We start from the raw sequence: 18,291 nt of genomic DNA, 5'->3' as shown, positions 1-18,291 counted from the left end.
CTAATTTAGAGAGAGGTGAAGTACATTATGACAATATACATTGTCAAAAGAACATTGTGCCTTAAAATTGGCTCTAATTTCCAAGTTTTGCTAATTTCCAACAGAAAATGCTTTTATGAAATAGGTGGTTCTGTTAGTTTAATGTTACACCTTGGCTTTTGTACCCAAAATACTTAACGATCCGTGCTGCTGCGGTCTTCACTTCTGTCTTTGAAGCTTGGCATGTAGCATACCTGCTCATGCTGTGGTAGTTACACGCATAGTCAGCCTGTCAGAAATGTAAAGGATAACCAGAATACCGTAAGGTTACTCATCCTGTCTAGACTATAAACTGAGAAGATGTATGTGTATGAATTTTCAGATGTGTATATAGATGAGTTTTCACAGGAAAGTACTAAAATGGCCTATCATAGAATGGTTTGGGTTGGAAGGGACCTTAAAGATCATCTAGTTGTTCCAACCCCCTTGCCATGGGCAGGGACACCTTCCACTAGACCAGGTTGCTCAAAGCCCCGTCCAACCTCACCATGAACACTTCCAGGCAGGGGGCATCCACAACTTCTCTGAGCAACCTGTTCCAGTATCTCACTGCACTCACAGTAAAGAATTTATTCCTTATATCTAATCTAAATCTACCCTCATTCAGTTTAAAACCATTACCCCTTGTCCTATCACTACATGGCCTTGGAAAAAGTCCCTCTCCAGCTTGCTTGTGGGCAATAGGGCAATACCCTTTAGGTACTGAAGGCTGCTGTGTCTTCCCGAAGCCTTCTCTTCCCCAGACTGAACAACCTCAACACTCTCAGCCTGTCTTCATAAAGGAGGTGCTCCAGCCCCCTGATCATCTTTGTGGCCTCCTCTCGACCCACTGGAGCAGGTCCATGTTCAGATGTTGTGGACCGCAGAGCTGGACACAGCACTCCCTGCAGGTGGCGTCTCACGAGGACATAGTAGAGTGGGAGGATCACCTCCTTCGACCTGCTGGTCATGCTTCTTTTGATGCAGCCCAGGATACCATGGGCTTTCTGGGCTGCAAGCACACATTGCTGGGTCATGTTAAGCTTCTCATCAACCAACACCCCCAAGTCCTTCTCCACAGGGCTGCTCTCAATCTGTTTTCTGCCCAGCCTGTATCTGTGCTTGGGATTGCTTCAAGGACCTTGCACTTGGCCTTGTTGAAGTTCATGAGATTTGCACAGACCCACCTCTCAAGCCTATCAAGGTCCCTCTGGATGGCATCCCTTTCATCCAGTATGTTGACTGCACCACATGGCTTCATGTCATCAACAAACTTGCTGAGGGTACACTCAATCCATGTTGCTGACAAAGATGTTAAACAGCACTGGTCCCAACACCGACCCCTGAGGATTGCTACTCATTGCTGGTCTCTACTTGGACATCGAGTCATTAACTGCAACTCTTTGATTGTGATCATCCAACCAATTCTTTATCCACAGAGTGGTTCATCCATCAAATCCATTTGTCTCCAATTTAGAGACAAGGATATCAGGCAGAACAGTGTCATAAGCTTTGCACAAGTCCAGGTAGATGAGCTCAGTTGCTCTTCCCTTATTCAACAACACTGTAACCCCTCTGTAGAAGGCTGCCAAATTTGTCAGGCATGATTTGCTCTTAATGAAGCCATGTTGGCTGTCACTAGTCACCTCCTTATTTTCCATGTGACCTAGTAGTTTCCCAGAAGATCTGCTCCATGATCTTGATGGACACAAAGGTGAGACTGACTGGCCTGTAGTTCCCTGGATCCTCTTTATTTCCCTTTTTAAAAATGGCTGTTTATGTTTCCCCTTTTCCAGTCAGTGGGAATTTCACCAGACTGCCACGCTTTCTCAAATATGGATAGTGGTTCAGCCACTTCATGCGCCAGTTCCCTCAGGACCTGTGGATGCATCTCATCAGGTCCCATGGACTTGTGCCCCTTCAGGTTCTTACATGGTCTTGAACCTGATCTTCTCCTACAGTGGGTGGTTCTTCCTTCTCCCAGTCCCTGCCTTTGCCTTCTGTGACTTGGGTGCTGTGCCTGGAGCAATTGCTGGTGAAGACAGGTGAAAAAGTCATTGAGTACCTCAGCCTTTTCCTTATCCAGGGGTAATCAGATCTCCCATTTCTTTCTGGAGAGGGCCCACATTTTCCTTAGTCTTCCTTTGGTCACCAGTGTACCTATAGAAGCTTTTTCTTACTGCTCTTAACATCTCTGTCCAGATTTAATTCTATCAGGGGTTTGGCTTTCCTGACCTGATCCCTGTCTGCTCAGACAGTTTCTCTGTATTCCTCCCAGGCTGCCTGTCCTTGCTTCACCCTCTGTAGGCTTCCTTTTTGTGTTTGAGCTTGTCCAGGAGCTTCTTGTTGATCCATGCAGGCCATCAGGTGGTTTTACCTGACTTCCTCTATGCTGGGATACATCGCTCTTGAGCTTGGAGGAGGTGACCCTTGAATGTCAACCAGCTTTCTTGGGCCCTTCTTCCCTCCAAGGCTTTATCCCATGCTTCTCTGCCAGGCAGATCCCCGAAGAGGTCAAAGTCTCTACCCTGAAGTCCAGGGTAGCAAGCCTGCTGTGTGCCCTCCTTCTGCCCTAAGGATCTTGAACTCCACCACTTCGTGGTCACTGCAGCCAAGGCTGCTCTTGAGCTTTACACTCCCCACCAGCCCCTCCTTGTTGGTGAGAACAGGGTCCAGCATAGCACCTCTCCTTGCTGGATCCTCTATCACTGGGAGAAGGAAGTTACCATCAATGCATTCCAGAAACCTCCTGGATTGCTTATGCCCTGCTGTGTTGTCCCTCCAGCAGACATTGGGGTGGTTGAAGTCCTCCATGAGGACTGGGGTTTGTGAACATGAGACTGCTCCTATCTGTCTGTAGAAGGCCTCATCTATTCAGTCTTCCTGGTTGGGTGGCCTGTAGCAGTCTATAATGTCAGCTGTCCCCGCCCTCCCTTTAATTCTGACCCTTGAGCTCTTGGTGTGTTTCTCATCCATCCCAGGCAGAGCTCCATGCACTCCAGCTGGTCACTGACATAGAGGGTGAGTCCCCTTCCTTGCCTCCCCTGCCTGTCCTTCCTAAGGAGCCTGTATCCTTCCATTCCAGTGATCCAGTCACAGGAACCATCGCACCACATCTTCATGATGCTGATAAGATTATAGCCCTGCAGGCATGCACACATCTCTAACTCCTCTTATTTATTCCCCATGCTGTGTGTGTTTGCATAGACACATTTAAGCTGGGCCCCTGATGAAACTGACTTACTGGCTGGAGTGACTGGGATTCATCTGTGCTGCTCTTCAGGTGTTCTCCTGCTGACCTGTGACCCCTCTTCAGGCTCTGGGCTTCTATTGCTGGCACTGGCATCTATTGCTGATAGGAGAGGGACGGATTGAGGTTCCTTTCCCCAGCATCTTTAGTTTAAAGCCCTCTTCACCAGCTTGGCAAGCCTGTAGCTGAAGATGCTCTTCCCCCTCTCTGACAGATGGACCCATCAGCCCCTAGGAGACCGGGTTTCTCAAAGTGAGTCCCATGGTCTAAGTAGCTGAACCCCTGGCTGTGGCACCAGTCCTGTATCCATGTGTTGATTTTCCAGATTCGACTGCTCCTTTCAAACCCCTTCCCTTGGACTGGGAGGATTGATGAGAAAACTACCTGCACCCCGGAGTCCCTTACTGCCTCTCCCAGAGCTCTGTAATCCTTCCTGATACTCCTCAGACTGCTCCCAGCTGTATCACTCGTGCCCCCATGAAACAACAGCAGATAATAGTCAGTGGACTGTAAGAGGCTCGGCAGTCTCTTGGTGACATCCCTGATACGAGCCCCTGATAAGCAGCACAACTCTCCAGAGCATGCATCTGGGTAGCAGATGGGTGCCTCTGTACATCCCAGAAGAGAGTTTCCTACTCCTGTCACCCATCGCCTTTTCCTCGTTGCTCTGGTTGTTCTATGGGGAGCAGCTGGAGCTGCCTTACTCAGCTCCAGTGTCTCTCCTGAGGTGACGGGTCTTTTCTCCTGAGTCTGCAGGGCAGTGAAGTGGTTCTGCCAGGGCACCTCAGGCTTCGGGGGAAGTCTCTTCCTCCTGCTGGTCCTTGCCGTTGCCAGCTTCCATTCTTCGGAGTTACTGCCCCCCTCCCTCTCATGTGTGCCGCTGGGGGGTTTTGGCTGTGGGTCCAGTGCAGACTGCACTTGGAACCAGCTGTCGAACTCCTCCTCCCACTCCGTGATGCTACGCAGCCTTCTCAGGGCCTCCTGCAGCTCAGCGCCTGCTGCAGGACACCGTCCCCTGGGCACAGGCTTTGCAGGCAGGTCTGCTGCCTGTCCCTGCCCCGGGAGAAAGGTCCAGGCCCTTCCTGCAGCCCGAGGCCTGCACTGCAGCCTCTCCCCTCACAGCTCCGTCTGGGGGAGGCATCGGCCGCCGCTGGGGTGGACGGTGCAGACCCCCGGCCAGAGCTGCAGCCCTTGCTCTCAGAGGAGCGCCCGCCACCCTGCCCTGAGGGTCTGGCGGGATGGGTGCCCTTGGCCTGTGCAGACGGTCACAGAATGGTGTCTGGTTGCTGGGTTACGTGGACTTAAAGTCTCTCACTTGGCCAGTGGAACATCCCTCCTTCAAAGAGGTGCCTTCCTGCACAAATTGCCGTGCCGTGTCCCGGTGGCTGGCACTCCCTGTTGTGGGAGTCTTGGGTGGCAACTGTTACTCCTGGCGTCACCCATACCTCATTAGCTGCCATCTCTCATGAGAGCCTCCAACTCCTGGTGGGGCTCCACTCTCCCCTGGGGTTTCCCTGGCTCAGGAAACTTCCCCATACACCATGGTCCCCCGCTCCGCTGAGAAACGTGCCTGTGCTGGAGGTGATCACCTTGACAATCTGCTAGCTCTTGCTCCCCAATTAATTTAAAATCTATGCTCCAAAGCATCAAAATGCTAGAGCTTCTGAGAAAACAACAGTAAATCCTTTGCTAGGTAGACATTTTTTCCAAGTCTAATTCATGGAAATTATTGATGTAAAAAAATCATTACGATGAGTAGTCCTTTATTTTATAAAACTTAATCTTTAATAGCTTTATTTTGCATAAGTTAAAAACATCTGAAAACATGTAAAGAAAAGTGTTGGATTAAAGGTGGTGGTATTTTTACCATTTCTACATATAATAGTGTATATAGCAAGGACTTGGAGAATTTCCATGTAAATGCTTACAGATGTAATTGGTAATTTATAGCATTCCCTTATCTCCCTCATTCAGTTAAAAAACTTGTAATTATGATTTCTAGTTTTGCTACAATAATGACATGAATATTTTCCAGTCCACATCTCTTTGCTGGTCCAGAACTGAATAAGTACTGCAGGAGCAGATTTTAGTCAGTTTAAACATAGTGAAAAAATTGAAATTTGAATTCATGTCTCTGCAGTGTGGATTTGGAACTGTACTGTGGAGTTACAGAACAGATCCAAACCCCTCCTCAGAAGAGATCTAATCAAAGTTAGATTGTGTTGCTCAAGATGATGTCCACTGGGATTTTCACATTCTAGGAATGGACATCCCTCAGTCTCTGGGGCACTCTATTTCAGTACATACTGTATTTTATGTTTTGGCTTGGTCAAGAGTTGCTTGCTCAGGCAAGGTAGCTTGCTGCTGTACCTGTTCATTTTCTTGCTCGTGGGATGAGTTGGTCAGTCAAAGACAAGCTCATTAAAGCATATGCATGGTCTTTGACTGACCAACTGTCCTATGTTCTTTTGTCCTTCGGCATCCCATGTGATCCTGCCTGCCAGTTCACCAGAGAAGCCAGACCTTGCTCTCCTGATGTCCAGTGTTGTTTTCTATCTGCCTTCCTCATTTCCCTTAGTTTTCCTGTCACACATAAATGCTTACTACTAACATTTGTAAGCTGCCACGACAGGGTCAGAAACTCTTTGCAATTAAAGGATCGTTTTGGTAATGTTTTAGATATGGGACCATATGTATGTGGATTGCTTATCTGGAAGTAATGTCTGCTTTTGATATTAAATGTCTCTCCAGTTCTCTAGGTGTTCAATAACCCATAGTCTTAGTGTTTTAAAAACTTTATTTCTAGGTAGCAAGACTTTCATACAATATATTTTATCTGATACTGCAATATTAATTTTTTTCATCATTGAAATGCCTCTTTTTCAGATTACATATTTCAGTCTGTGGTATTATAATAAGCAGAATCAGCGTAGATGGGTAGATTTGGACAAGCCTCTGAAAAAGCAGCTGGACAAATATGCCTTGGAGCCAACAGTGTATTTTGGAGTAGTGTTCTATGTGCCTACTGTTTCTCAGCTTCAGCAGGAGATTACCAGGTAAACTTCATAGGCGTGTCTATAATTTTGCTTTCAGAGTTCTGAAATGTATGGTTTATTTAAAAATTGCTTTCCCCTCCCTCTATAGAAATGGAAATTATTAGTTTAGGCTGAATTTATGTTCAAACTGTGTATTTATTTCTTTTTCAAATATTTAAAATAGGTGATAAACTAAGGAAATAACTTTTTGGTGATCTTTAGAAATCCATTTACACCTATTTTCAGTAATAGGCATACTTGCACAGTCAGACTTTTAATTGTTTTAATCCCTTCATTTTTGTCTGTTTGTTTTGAAGAGCCATATGTTGCTTTTGGGGACATCCATCCTGCACAAAGCACAGGTGGATTTTACTGAGCTATGTTTTCCTTTATTTTGCTTTCAGTACTTTCTGTACTTTCAGTACAATACATTGACAAACTACAGGCTAAGCTTCATCTTGTGATTTTTTTTTTCTTTTTTTTTTTTTTTTTTGTGTATCACTGGGCAACGATGTTAGCTTTGATATGATGTATCCATTTCTACTGTGAATCTGGGGAATACCACGTAAGTGGTGCTGACTGCAGGGGAAAAATAAAATTGAGCATATATACTGGCCAGTTATTCCTCTGGGCCTATACACTGGCTTCTAGTGTCTTAATGTATATGGTTGTTCTGTTTTATTGATTTTTATCAGTACAAAACCAGTAACTAGATTATACGTATATATTTGTTATTTCAGAAATACTTGTTTGCATTAATCAACCCATTTAAGCTGGTAACTTCAAGTTGGCCCTCCTTTGAGTGGCGAGTTGAACCAGATGATCACTTAGATGTCTTTTCCAGTTTAATTTATTCCGTGGTTACATGAAACTGTCTTTATAAACTCTGGTGCTACAATACCTTGCCAGAGACTAATTGTGGCATGAAAGCTTTTCAGGGAGATAAGCCTCTTGGTGCAGACACTGGTGCTGTAATATATTGCTCAATGCCTGGCAGCTTTAGTTTTTGTTTTGTGTGAATTTCTGTAAAATTATTTTCTATATGAAAACTCTGAAGTTTTGGGTTTTCTCAGCAATTTTACTGGCTTAAAAAGTAATCCTAGTGGGTTTTTTGTTTTGTTTTTGGTTTTTTAATGTCTTTGGTTCAGATTCTGTGCTTCTTGGTGTACTAGGAGGCATCATGGTGTTGCACTGAATAGCTAAATTGCCTGAAAAACATTGAATATTCTTCTCTGGCATTTATTTAAATAATATATTTATTCTGGAGCTTTAACAATAACTTTGCAGTGTGCAGTCACATAGAAAGCAGGAGTTTATGTGCCAACCTTATACTCAGGTTGTAGAGGATGGTACTTGCTTTGATGTAAGATAGTGAGGGTCTGGATTAATTTCAGAAATCTGTGGATTTTTTTCATGCATTTTCTATATAAATGAGATTAAGCATGTTTAAGCAAATGATATGTTTAATGTGCACCAGGATATGGAAATGTCATAAGCAAAAGAGATGGTATTTGTACTATCATGAGGTAGTGTCAAGATTCTTTGTCTGTGTGTTTACTTTTAATAGCAGTTCTATGGAAAGAGCTTACATTCTGCTGCTTGACTGGGAAGATTTATTTCCCCAAATGCCTTGATAGGCGGTGGCTTTTTCCTTTCCTCTTTTAAGGCCTGGGTTTAGTCCCAGCTGTTAGGTGTGTTTTATCAGGATGGTATCTACTGTCATATGGCATACAGCTTTTTTGTAGTAGGATACACAAGAGACTAAACAATATTTATAAAATGTCACTGTATTTAACAGGCTATTAAATAATGAGGGAAGAGAGCCATCTTTTAGCCTGATGAAATTTATGTGGAGTTTACTGGGCCTTTCTGATCACTGAATGAATTTGCAGCACATCCTTCCATGTTCTCAGTATTAAAGCCTTACTTCACAAGAGTTAGCATACAATATGAGGGTGTGGTAGTAGATAGAAATCTTGGACATCCTTTGTTTTAAAAGGTAGCAGTATTTGATTCTGCAGTGATATGTAAAACCTAAGGGAAGAGTTAACAAAGACCATGAAATAATGGGTCTGAACGATGAGGAAGGCTACCCTCCACAGAAACTGGGGAATGCAAAGAAGAATAGGAAATGCAGCCATATCTGCACTATCTTTAAATTAAGAATGTTAGCACTTTTTTTTTTTTTCTCCCCCCCCCCCCCCCCCCCCCCATGTAGGTATCAGTATTATTTGCAGTTAAAGAAAGATATCTTGGAGGGCAACATTCCTTGCACGCTGGATCAAGCAATACATCTAGCTGGTTTAGCTGTTCAAGGTAAGTAAGACAATTGTGCCAATTATCTGATGTTACATTAGAAACTTCAGTGATACATTGTCTATTGCTTGTTTTCTATTTATGCCTCAAAGACCCAGTTCAGTAAGTTATGAAAGGCTTGTTCCTTTGAACTTTGTCAAATGAGCTGAGGAGGGGGAACAGTGGAATCGGTGGCCCTAAACTTGCTGGTATTTCTGTGCAGTCCTCAGAGGTGTACCTGGCTATCTAACATGTATTTTCAGGAGCTGGGTTTGAGCTAGACATCAGAGTTCCTTCGGGAGCAAAGATTTTAATCGTCTGCTTACATTGACAGACTTTTCATCTGTTTCTGTTAATGAAATGTTATTCTGACATATTCAGAATGTTATTCTGACATGGTAATAAGAGAAAGAGACAGGTTTTAATAAATAAGCAAATGTGTCTCTGCTTTCTCCCAAATATCCTAACACCTAAGATTATTTTAAGTTAATATGCAAGACTGTTAACAATTCCTATGTTCAAATTGCTTCTGAAGACCCATTTCTATGATACTTATATGAAAATGGCTGCTTTATTTTTCCTAACTGGGGTCAGAGTATACAACTGGGATAGAGTATACACCAGAGAACTACCAGACCTAGGTCTGTCTGCACTGATCATTTCTGGTGTTCCCTGCTAACATGCTTGTTTCAATCTTAAATCTCTCAAAATAGAAGTTTTTAGTGGCAATTGTTTAGTGTGTTTGTATATCGCTTCACAGTGAATGTCACTTCAGTATATCTAACAGCAATTGTAACTCAGCCAAAATTGAAAGGGACTTCCAAATCATTGGCAGTACATACAACTTGAGTTATTTTGTCTTGTTTTAATTATATGTGTTGGTAGTATCACATTGAAGACGATGATTATCCTTTTTGCAAATGTGGTTACCAGTGGAATAGGGTGAATTATATTAGTGCCTTTTTTAGATAACAGTGAATGTTTAATCCAAACCAGGATTTAATGATCTTCAGCTGACAAAATCTTGCTTTTCATATCTTTAGACATTTAAAGTCTCTCTGCTCAGTGAGTTGTTTATAGAAATCTTTCAATATGATCCTCTTTCCAGATGGAAAATATTTATCTTTTTAGTTTTGACATTCCTTTTTCAGTCTTGTATAAGAGAGAAACTGTATGTGTTGATAACACAGTGAAAAAAACACTCAGAAAAACTGCAGGTTCTAAATTAATGTGCTCCAATGACTGAAGTAGCTTATACCAGGTAAGTTAGTTAATTTTAGCTGGTGAATGAACAGAAGCATTTGTTTGCTGTTTCAAATGAACTGGTTTCAAGAATTTTCTGTATTTAAAATAATTACAATAGGCTATTAATTATTATATCTAAACACTGCTTTATCTCAAGTGCTGTGTTGGTGTAGTGTATCACAAGTTCTCCGCTTTCATCGTAAGTAACTTGCATATTAATTGTAATGGTTAATATAGATTTGGTTCCTAAAAGTCTCTGAAATTATACTATTATGGACAAGAATCTGAGGTAATGTAAATAGGATCTGCATACTTGGGGACTGTGTTTGTTTTGGGGAGCAGCAGTTCTGTACAGACTGCTGTTCTACAGTTTCTCCTCTGAGAATGGTACATAACCTTTCCAATTTAGATTAGTTTATTTCTCTTCTTTGAAATGTTGGCTAGTTTTTCTTCCTGGAAACAGAAAAGAGGCAAATTCCTTGAGATGCCCTTTGCCATGACAAAATCAAAACTGTTATTAAAATCAAAACTCTTAAGTCCCTTCTGAGCATGCCTCTGAGTCTGGGAAGGCTTCTAGGTCCAACTTTCTGCATTTGTGGGTGCAGGGAGCTGTAGAAGGCCTGAGAGCAGAAGGGTGGTCCTGCTGCTCAGTCCAGCTGCAAGTTAGAACAGTTTGCTGGTGCTATACTGCAAATAATTAAGTTTTTGACAGGGGGAGTAAAGAACATGGAGCCAGACTCAGGCAATGGGCACAAACTGAAATACAAACTGAAATCTTGTCTAAACATGATAAAAGTTTTGTTGTGAGAGTGGTGAGATGGGAACAGGTTGCCCAGAGAAGTTGTAAAGTCTCCATCCTCTGTGTTTAAAACTTGACTGGAGAAGGCTCTGAGACAATCTGCTGTAGGTGACCCTGCTTAAGGCTAGATCTCCAGAGGACCCTTCCAACCTCAACCATTCTCTGATTAAAAACCAAACAAATAAAACTCCAAGGAACTAAGGAACTTGGAGCAACACTGTGATTTTTTTTATCATTTCTTCTCCTTTCCTATCCACAATGAGTGTTATCAATTTTTCTGAACAAAGTAAAAAGATGGAATGTGTTTTTACTTTTCATCTTCCTAAAAATTACTGGTTAGTTTGTTCTATTGTTTTACTTACAGATCGTAGTTCAATAGGATGGAGATTTTCTACTTGGAGATCCTGCTACAATTAATTGGGTATTGAATAATTTTGTTACAAGTGTTTGAATCCAAGAAATTTTTTATTTTTTAGCTGATTTTGGAGACTATGATCAATATGAATCTCAGGAGTTTCTACAAAGATTTGCTTTGTTTCCAGTGGTAAGTACTTACTTTAAATTGATACATTTACATTCTTAAATTGATGAATTTAAATATAAATCTTTCCTTAGATTGGTAAATGCAAATCATCATTAAAGACTCCATGATACTTCTTCCTTACTGCTCCCTAGACTGTCGATTTCAGTAAAGGTTTTCACTGAGACTGGAGTGAGGTATAATACCTTTTATTACACTGAAGCACAGATGTTCCAAGATCTTTTCAATTTTGTTGTATATTCCACTAAAAAGATTAGGGTGGAAATGGGAAAGTGAGTAAAAACACTTCAAAACAGTGTTTGTGATTTTGTTTTTGTTTGCGCATATTACAGCATCTATGCTCCAAGGCTAGAGTGTAGGGTTGATTTGCCTATGCAAAGAAACGATAACCATTTACTTTTGTAAAATTTTTTGTATTTCATTCTATGAATGCTATCTTACCTTAAGGGTTGGCTGCAAGAAGAAAAAATACTGGAAGAAGCGACACAGAAAGTTGCCTTGCTACATCAGAAATACAGGTAAAATTTCTAAAACTCTTTATTGCTTAATTTTGGTGTGATTGCTTCAATAGCTCATGAGGTTTGGAATCTCAGAAGACAGTTGGTCTAAATTCACCTCTCATTAAAATAAGTTTTTCACCGATACATCTCCATTAAAATTAGAAGAATTTTTGCTGAATGAACATGAAAAGAGAACAGAATGATTATTATATAAATGAGAGGATTCTGCTTGACAATTAAGAATACAGGACACAATTAAATAGTGTGACTTCACCTGTATAATGTTTCTGAAACTTTTTTGTATGAAGTTGTGACCCCAGTAAGGATGTTTCTTGATTAAAAACATTGGCAGATACTGAGGGCAGTAGAAATGTAGTCACTGTGCCAGAATGCTTATGACCTTAAGTAGAAGGTGGCTAAGATGCAGTAGTCCAAGACAAAGGAAATGTTGTCAGTTCATCAGTGGAAAAAGTTTGTGACTATATAAATAATACTGATTTTTTTTTCCTGTATTGTTATAACAGTTTGAAAATTTCAAATCCATTTCTCTTTTAAATGGTTTTGTAACAAAATGGCATGGTTAAGGTTCAGCAAAGAAAACTTAGTCTGCACGATGTTTGGAAAGAGTGAAGAGACTGAGAGACTGATGATTGAAAAAATATTGAGACACATAAGAATGATCATGACAGGGTTTTGCAGGTAGGAATAATGTCTTTTATGAGATCATAAAAGGTAGGGAAACACAAGCTTTTAATCCCTGTGACACTACTGCAAATGTGTGAGAAAACTGCCAGTTGGTTGAATTTAAAAAAAACCAACCTGTCTTTACCTACAGATCTTGTCTTTCTCATGTTTTCAAACCATTACAGTTAAAGCTCTGTCAACATTTAGAAAATAAGACTCTCTTTCCTGACACGTGAAGCATCAAACTTCATATTTGTCCTAAATACGTATACTGCAATAGGAGAAATTCAGGTCTTGAACATGTGTGCCAGAATAATCATTCTGATAAAGGGAGAGAATATTGTGACAATGATGGATTTGAAGAAGAATGTGATAATTGTCTGCCATTAGCAGAGATGATACTTTTAACTGGTCTTTGTTGCCGTTTACCCCTAGAGATGCCAGAGAGAAAGAAGTTACTAGAATCAAAGTGTAAAGGTTGAGACAAATATATCAGCCACTGGTACAGATGAAAACAGCATGATTTGATGGTTGCCTGAATATCTTGGGGATGCTTTTTAAGCTTTGACAGTGACAGTCATGAAAAAGCCATTGTTTTACTCTATTGACAGTACTAGCTGATTGCTGTTTTCATTTGTAGAGGCCTTACTCCTCCTGATGCAGAAATGTTATATATGCAAGAAGTAGAAAGAATGGAGGGCTATGGTGAAGAAACCTATCCTGCAAAGGTAAACGGGGCTTTGGTCTTTGTCTCGGTTGCTTTTTTTTCCATGTGTAAAAAGGGTTACTTCCTGCCAAAAATAAATAAAAACCAAAAACCACACCACCCCTTTTCTCCTTGAGAATTTTAAAAATAGTTGCTTCTCATGTAACTTCACTTTCAAAGACTTTTTTCTGTATTTGCATAATTTTTTGCAACTTCTTACAGGACAGCCAAGGAAGTGACATATTCATTGGGGCGTGTCTTGACGGTGTCTTTGTGAAACACAAAAATGGCCGTCCTCCTGTTGTATTTAGGTTAGTATTGTTATTTCTTAGAATATCTTCATGCGTTTCGCATTTTATGTGTGTTCCTCACTAGCATGAATGACTCTTAGATATAAAGTGTACTTATTCATTTGATAAACCCGAATATAGTCTCGTAGTTGTCACGCTACAGCGAATACTGAACTCCATGGGAACTTTTCAGTGTATTGGCTGCAGAATGAATCTCTTTTAAGCCAGAGTAATTCTAAGAGATGAACATTTAGTATACATTCCATTGCAAAGCATTTATTGAGTAAGAAAGGATCAATTCTCTGCACATTCAACATCTTAAGTCCTGAGATGTCCATGTCAATTTACTTAAAATATGCAATTGTTCAATTATCTAGGAGTTCCTTTCATATATTATATAGGAATGAAATAGAGGACAGTCACATAATAACATTTGTTTCATTATTTTGGATTCATACATTGTTTTAGTTTAATATTTAATATTCTGATAGTTAAATTGTAGACATAGGCATGTCTGCAACTTAACTGTTATTCAGGCTTCATGTGAAATGGTCTGGTTCCCACTGACTTCAAGAGGAGTTGCTTGGTGATCTTTGGACAGCATTTGGAATAAATTTTAAAAAATAAATATAAAGTTGGGTTTTTTGTTTTGTTTTGTGGTTTTTTTTTGGTTTTTTTTGGTTTTTTTTTTCCTGTATGTAGATCATGCTTTTTCCCTGTGTTTGCGCACTGCAGAATATTCTTTTAATAAATCAATTATATAATCTTTATTTGCAGTAACATAATACTAATGGATCAAACTATATTTATTTTCAACAAGAAGTTGAATAAATATATGGTATTATATTTTTTTGCAGTCTAGCTTTTTTCATCTGTCAATATGCAAGAGAGTTCTAGAGCCTTAATGGCTTTGTTTAGTGTAGATTTTTTTCCCAGAATATATGGTTTGCTTTCAAGCAGTCAGGACATTATAATTTATTGATAACTGAATTTGTCTAAATTTGAGGTTTGGGGTTTTTTTATTTGAAAAGAATAAATACTTGAAAAAATTTCAAGTGGAAGATGAGTAAAAAACTTACTACTGTACACGTGCATCTTAAAGAGTTAGTCACATATATATTTTCCTTGCAGCAGTCATTTAGTGGGTACAGAAGTGATGGTCTGCAACTTGTTCAGATAGATTGGTAACTTTTTATTTGTCCTTGGTTCTTTATCCATGTTCTTGGTGGTGGTTCTGTTCTTCAGTTGCATTTTCTGTAGTTTGAAAATCAGAGCTTTCTAATTATGTTCTATACCTTTTGTCTGCAGGTGGCATGATATTGCCAACATGTCCCACAACAAATCCTTTTTTGCATTAGAGCTGGCAAACAAAGAAGAGACAATCCAATTCCAAACTGTGAGTGGATTTTTACTTTTATTTTTTTCACTAAACATGAATTAAGATTGCTAATTTTATGCAAAGGATAAAAAATACTTTTTATATATTTAGTGACTTTGAACTGTACAAGTGAGTCAAGGGTAATAATACTGTTTCTGGCTGGCTTCATACAGGTATACAGTAAAAATATGGCTTTTTATGTTGAATACATTGGCAAGGTTGGTTCAGATGGTAATAAACATTTTCATCCATTCCAGTAAAATTTCTAGCATATGTGTTTTAACTTTTAAATGAGTGGCATTTAAAGATAAACATGGTCTTAGAGCTTTGCTGGAATGGGCCATGGTGTTCCTTGCAAAATTAATTTTATGTAGCATCTACCAGTTGCCTTTGTCAAGAAGGCAGCTGTTGACAAACTTATGGCATGAGATAGATACATAGATACACACACACACACAGAGTATTATTTGTGTTAGTGTTACAACTGATAAGACTGTCTTCCAACAAAAGGCTTCTACTTTCAACCTTCATAAATCTCATAAAATTGTTAGGCTAGAGTGCATGTTCATGCCCACAAAATACAGTCTTAGGGAAAACCTGGTGACAGTAATGAAGTTTTATTAAAAAGAAATTGGTCAGTGCTAATTTAAAAATTTTAGTGGTTTGTCTGAAAGCTAGTAAAGGGTATGCATATTTGGTCTAACATGCAAATTTTGTCTTTGTTTTTTGGCAGGAAGATATGGAAACAGCAAAATATGTGTGGAGGATGTGTGTAGCTAGACACAAATTTTACAGACTAAATAAATGCAGCCTGTAAGTAGAGTACATTAGAACTCGGTGCTCTTGAAGCTTCCATTGGGAAGTGAAATCTTTTATAAACTCTGTAATGTCTTTACTGCCTTTTTTAAATGGTAGTAATTAATGACTTGGGGTTTTTTCTTAGTATTTTTTGACAAAATACTTATCACTAGTTTCTCAAAAACATTCTGCTTTATAACAGAGGACAATATTGAACACTGAAATCTTATCAAAAGTAATAGTGTTTGGCCCGTGCTGCTGGATCTCAGTGCTGTGACAGGCTGTAGTTGCTTTGGGGTCTACTATTGCTGGAATGTTTGTGAGCTCCTGGAATCACGGGGATTTTGGCCTGAGTTTGGGTGAACTGCTCTGAAAGGACACTCTAGAGGCCTTTAAAAGGGCGGGAAGTGTATGTGAAGCACTCCTGAAATGTGCTGGATTGACAGCTGAGAGGTATGTGGTCCATCAGATATCCATGGAATCTGTATAGCTCAAGTAGCACCAGGGCAAAGTAAATTTAATACAATTCATCAAATTAAATTTAAATAGGCTGGTCTCCAACTTGTAAATCAAGGAATTTGAGGTACTCCACTGTACAGCTTTCCTTCATTTAAGTTACTTCAGTCAAAGAATAGAGAATTAGACCCAGTGAATAGTCTGTCATCAAAAAGCGTGTTTCCCAAGTGTTCCATTCCTCTTCTTTGTACGCGAGAAGATAGCTATGGAGGGGTTGGTCCAAAATTTGCTGAGGCCAGTGGAAAGATAATGGAATATTTTGTACCACAGAGAACTTCCTAGTGTGTTTAATGCTAATTTATTTTGAAAGAGTAAGATTAATTTGGAGTAGAGTAGACCTCATACCTCTAAGCTTGTAAACCTGGCTGCCTTTTGAGAGGGATAAGAAATATTGGTGGTGGTAGTAGTAGTGCATTTGTGGGACTTGTGCATTGCTGTATGAGTAATGTCAGTTCTATAGTTCTGTACTGAATGTCAGTCTCTAGGATAACTTATTTTAACCCTTTCACCACAACATGGTTTTATTAATAGGTAATGTCCTCAAAAAACCTTTTCTGATTATCTCCAAGATTCCCTGTCATCTGGTCCTGCTGCTGAAACCTCTTAAGCATGCCTGTATTAAGTTCAGGGGTCTTTTTCTTAATCTGTACATACCTTGTCTCTAGAGACTCCCTGGACTCTCCACCTGAGGAGGGCTCTCAGAAATCTTCCCTCATTCTTTCCCTTCCACGCTTTCCAATCCTTTCTCGTCCTTCACTTCCCAAAGGGTGAGCTGAAAATTCATCTTTCTTTCTGCAATCTGGCAGTTCCTGCATTTGTATTATTCTGCTGTCTTTTGACCTCCATCTTACTGCAAGATGCAAAATACAAGTGCAGTGTAGGGTGGGAAACAAGGAGCTTAAGGTTTCTGAACCTTATGTTCTGGAGGCAGTGCAACGAATTATGAAAATGTATTACCATTAGCTTGAATGTTAGAACATACAAATGCTTACGCAGTATAGTTGTGCTTTCTAGTTCCTGTAACATCTGTAATGTTACACTCTGTAAACAATTTTATGTCTGGTCTTGTAGAACAGGTAACTTAGGTATGAGATTTTATATGGGGTTCAAATTTGGAACTAGTCTCCAGTTACTCTGCTCATTTTTCTGCCTTACTGCAGTGTTTCAGGGACATCTGCTTTTTATGCTTCATTGAAAAGAAAAAAAGAAAAAACTGAGGGATTTTGATCCTGGTTTTGTGATTCTGCTCATACTGTCTGCAGTAGTGGTTTATGCACTGAGCTCTTTCCTTTTGAGATTGTTGGGAAGGACTATTTAACACAGGACCTGGCTCCAAGAAATGTAGAGTGATTTTTTTAACTGAAGTTGGGAGTACTTTCCAAGGTTTGAAATAGGTTTTAGTGTTCTTAAGAATAATTACTCACCATAAAATGTCTTCTGTAGACAAAGCCAGCCTGTTACAGTGAATCCTGTTAGAAGACGGTCTTCATCCAGGATGTCTATGGTAAGGCAGGCAAATAGTTTTATGTTTGTATTTTTATGGATTTCAGTTGACTTTGAATCAGACATTAGTTTCCTTCAGTGAAATAAAATGAGCAGTGAAAAGATGAGTCTACTATGTGAGGAACTCTTTCTGACTTGTAGAAAAAGCTGCTATCTAATAGCTGATTAAGGGAATTAAAATAATTGCAATGAAAAGTATTTTAAACACTTACATTTTTAGCTTGTTTGCTCTGTCTCTAGGAGACTCTCCTAGATGTCAGATGGCAAGAAGTAGACTTGGGTTGGTGGTGTGAGGTTTTGGTTTTGTTTCCTTTTTTTGTTTATTATTCCTTGTTTGACCTCAGGAGAAACTTACATGGGAAATTTAGAGAAGTGGTTTAAGGCTAAGGCTTTGTGTGTCTGTGTATTATACATCATATATATAATATTATATATTATATGTAAAAAAGAAAATGTTCAAGACATTTTTAAAATACCTCATGAGTTTTTAACTAACAATAAGATGCTTGCTTATTTAGCCAAAGCCTCAGCCTTATATGATGCCTCCACCACCTCAGCTGCATTACAATGGTCATTATACTGAACCATATGCATCTTCCCAAGGTAAGCTCATTATATCCAAGGCAACACTACACAACTTTAGAATGTAAAATCTTTAATTTGCATTTATAGCTACTTTAGCTGGAGCTGAAGAAATTTCATAGGGTCAACATGGGATAAGTTTGTACTACAA

At 39.7% G+C, this 18,291-nt stretch overlaps 1 protein-coding gene across 2 annotated transcripts in view; it reads left to right on the top strand.

Moving 5' to 3' along the window:
- Positions 1-18,291, top strand: part of PTPN21 (protein tyrosine phosphatase non-receptor type 21) — a 50,550-nt gene that overhangs the window by 13,681 nt on the left and 18,578 nt on the right. Inside the window, exons 3-13 of one of the 2 annotated variants that reach the window (XM_074910070.1) lie at positions 6,155-6,324; positions 8,522-8,619; positions 11,119-11,186; positions 11,631-11,701; positions 13,008-13,095; positions 13,296-13,384; positions 14,672-14,759; positions 15,475-15,554; positions 16,721-16,822; positions 17,499-17,559; positions 18,077-18,161. In XM_074910070.1, the coding sequence (XP_074766171.1) occupies positions 6,155-6,324; positions 8,522-8,619; positions 11,119-11,186; positions 11,631-11,701; positions 13,008-13,095; positions 13,296-13,384; positions 14,672-14,759; positions 15,475-15,554; positions 16,721-16,822; positions 17,499-17,559; positions 18,077-18,161 (1,000 nt within the window). The remainder of the gene's footprint in view (positions 1-6,154; positions 6,325-8,521; positions 8,620-11,118; positions 11,187-11,630; positions 11,702-13,007; positions 13,096-13,295; positions 13,385-14,671; positions 14,760-15,474; positions 15,555-16,720; positions 16,823-17,498; positions 17,560-18,076; positions 18,162-18,291) is intronic. The other variant, XM_074910071.1, reaches the window with a different exon arrangement.

This window comes from Athene noctua, chromosome 6, assembly GCF_965140245.1.
Source record: "Athene noctua chromosome 6, bAthNoc1.hap1.1, whole genome shotgun sequence".
Classification (NCBI taxonomy): Eukaryota; Metazoa; Chordata; class Aves; order Strigiformes; family Strigidae; genus Athene; species Athene noctua.
This window is presented reverse-complemented; position numbering and strand designations above follow the sequence as displayed.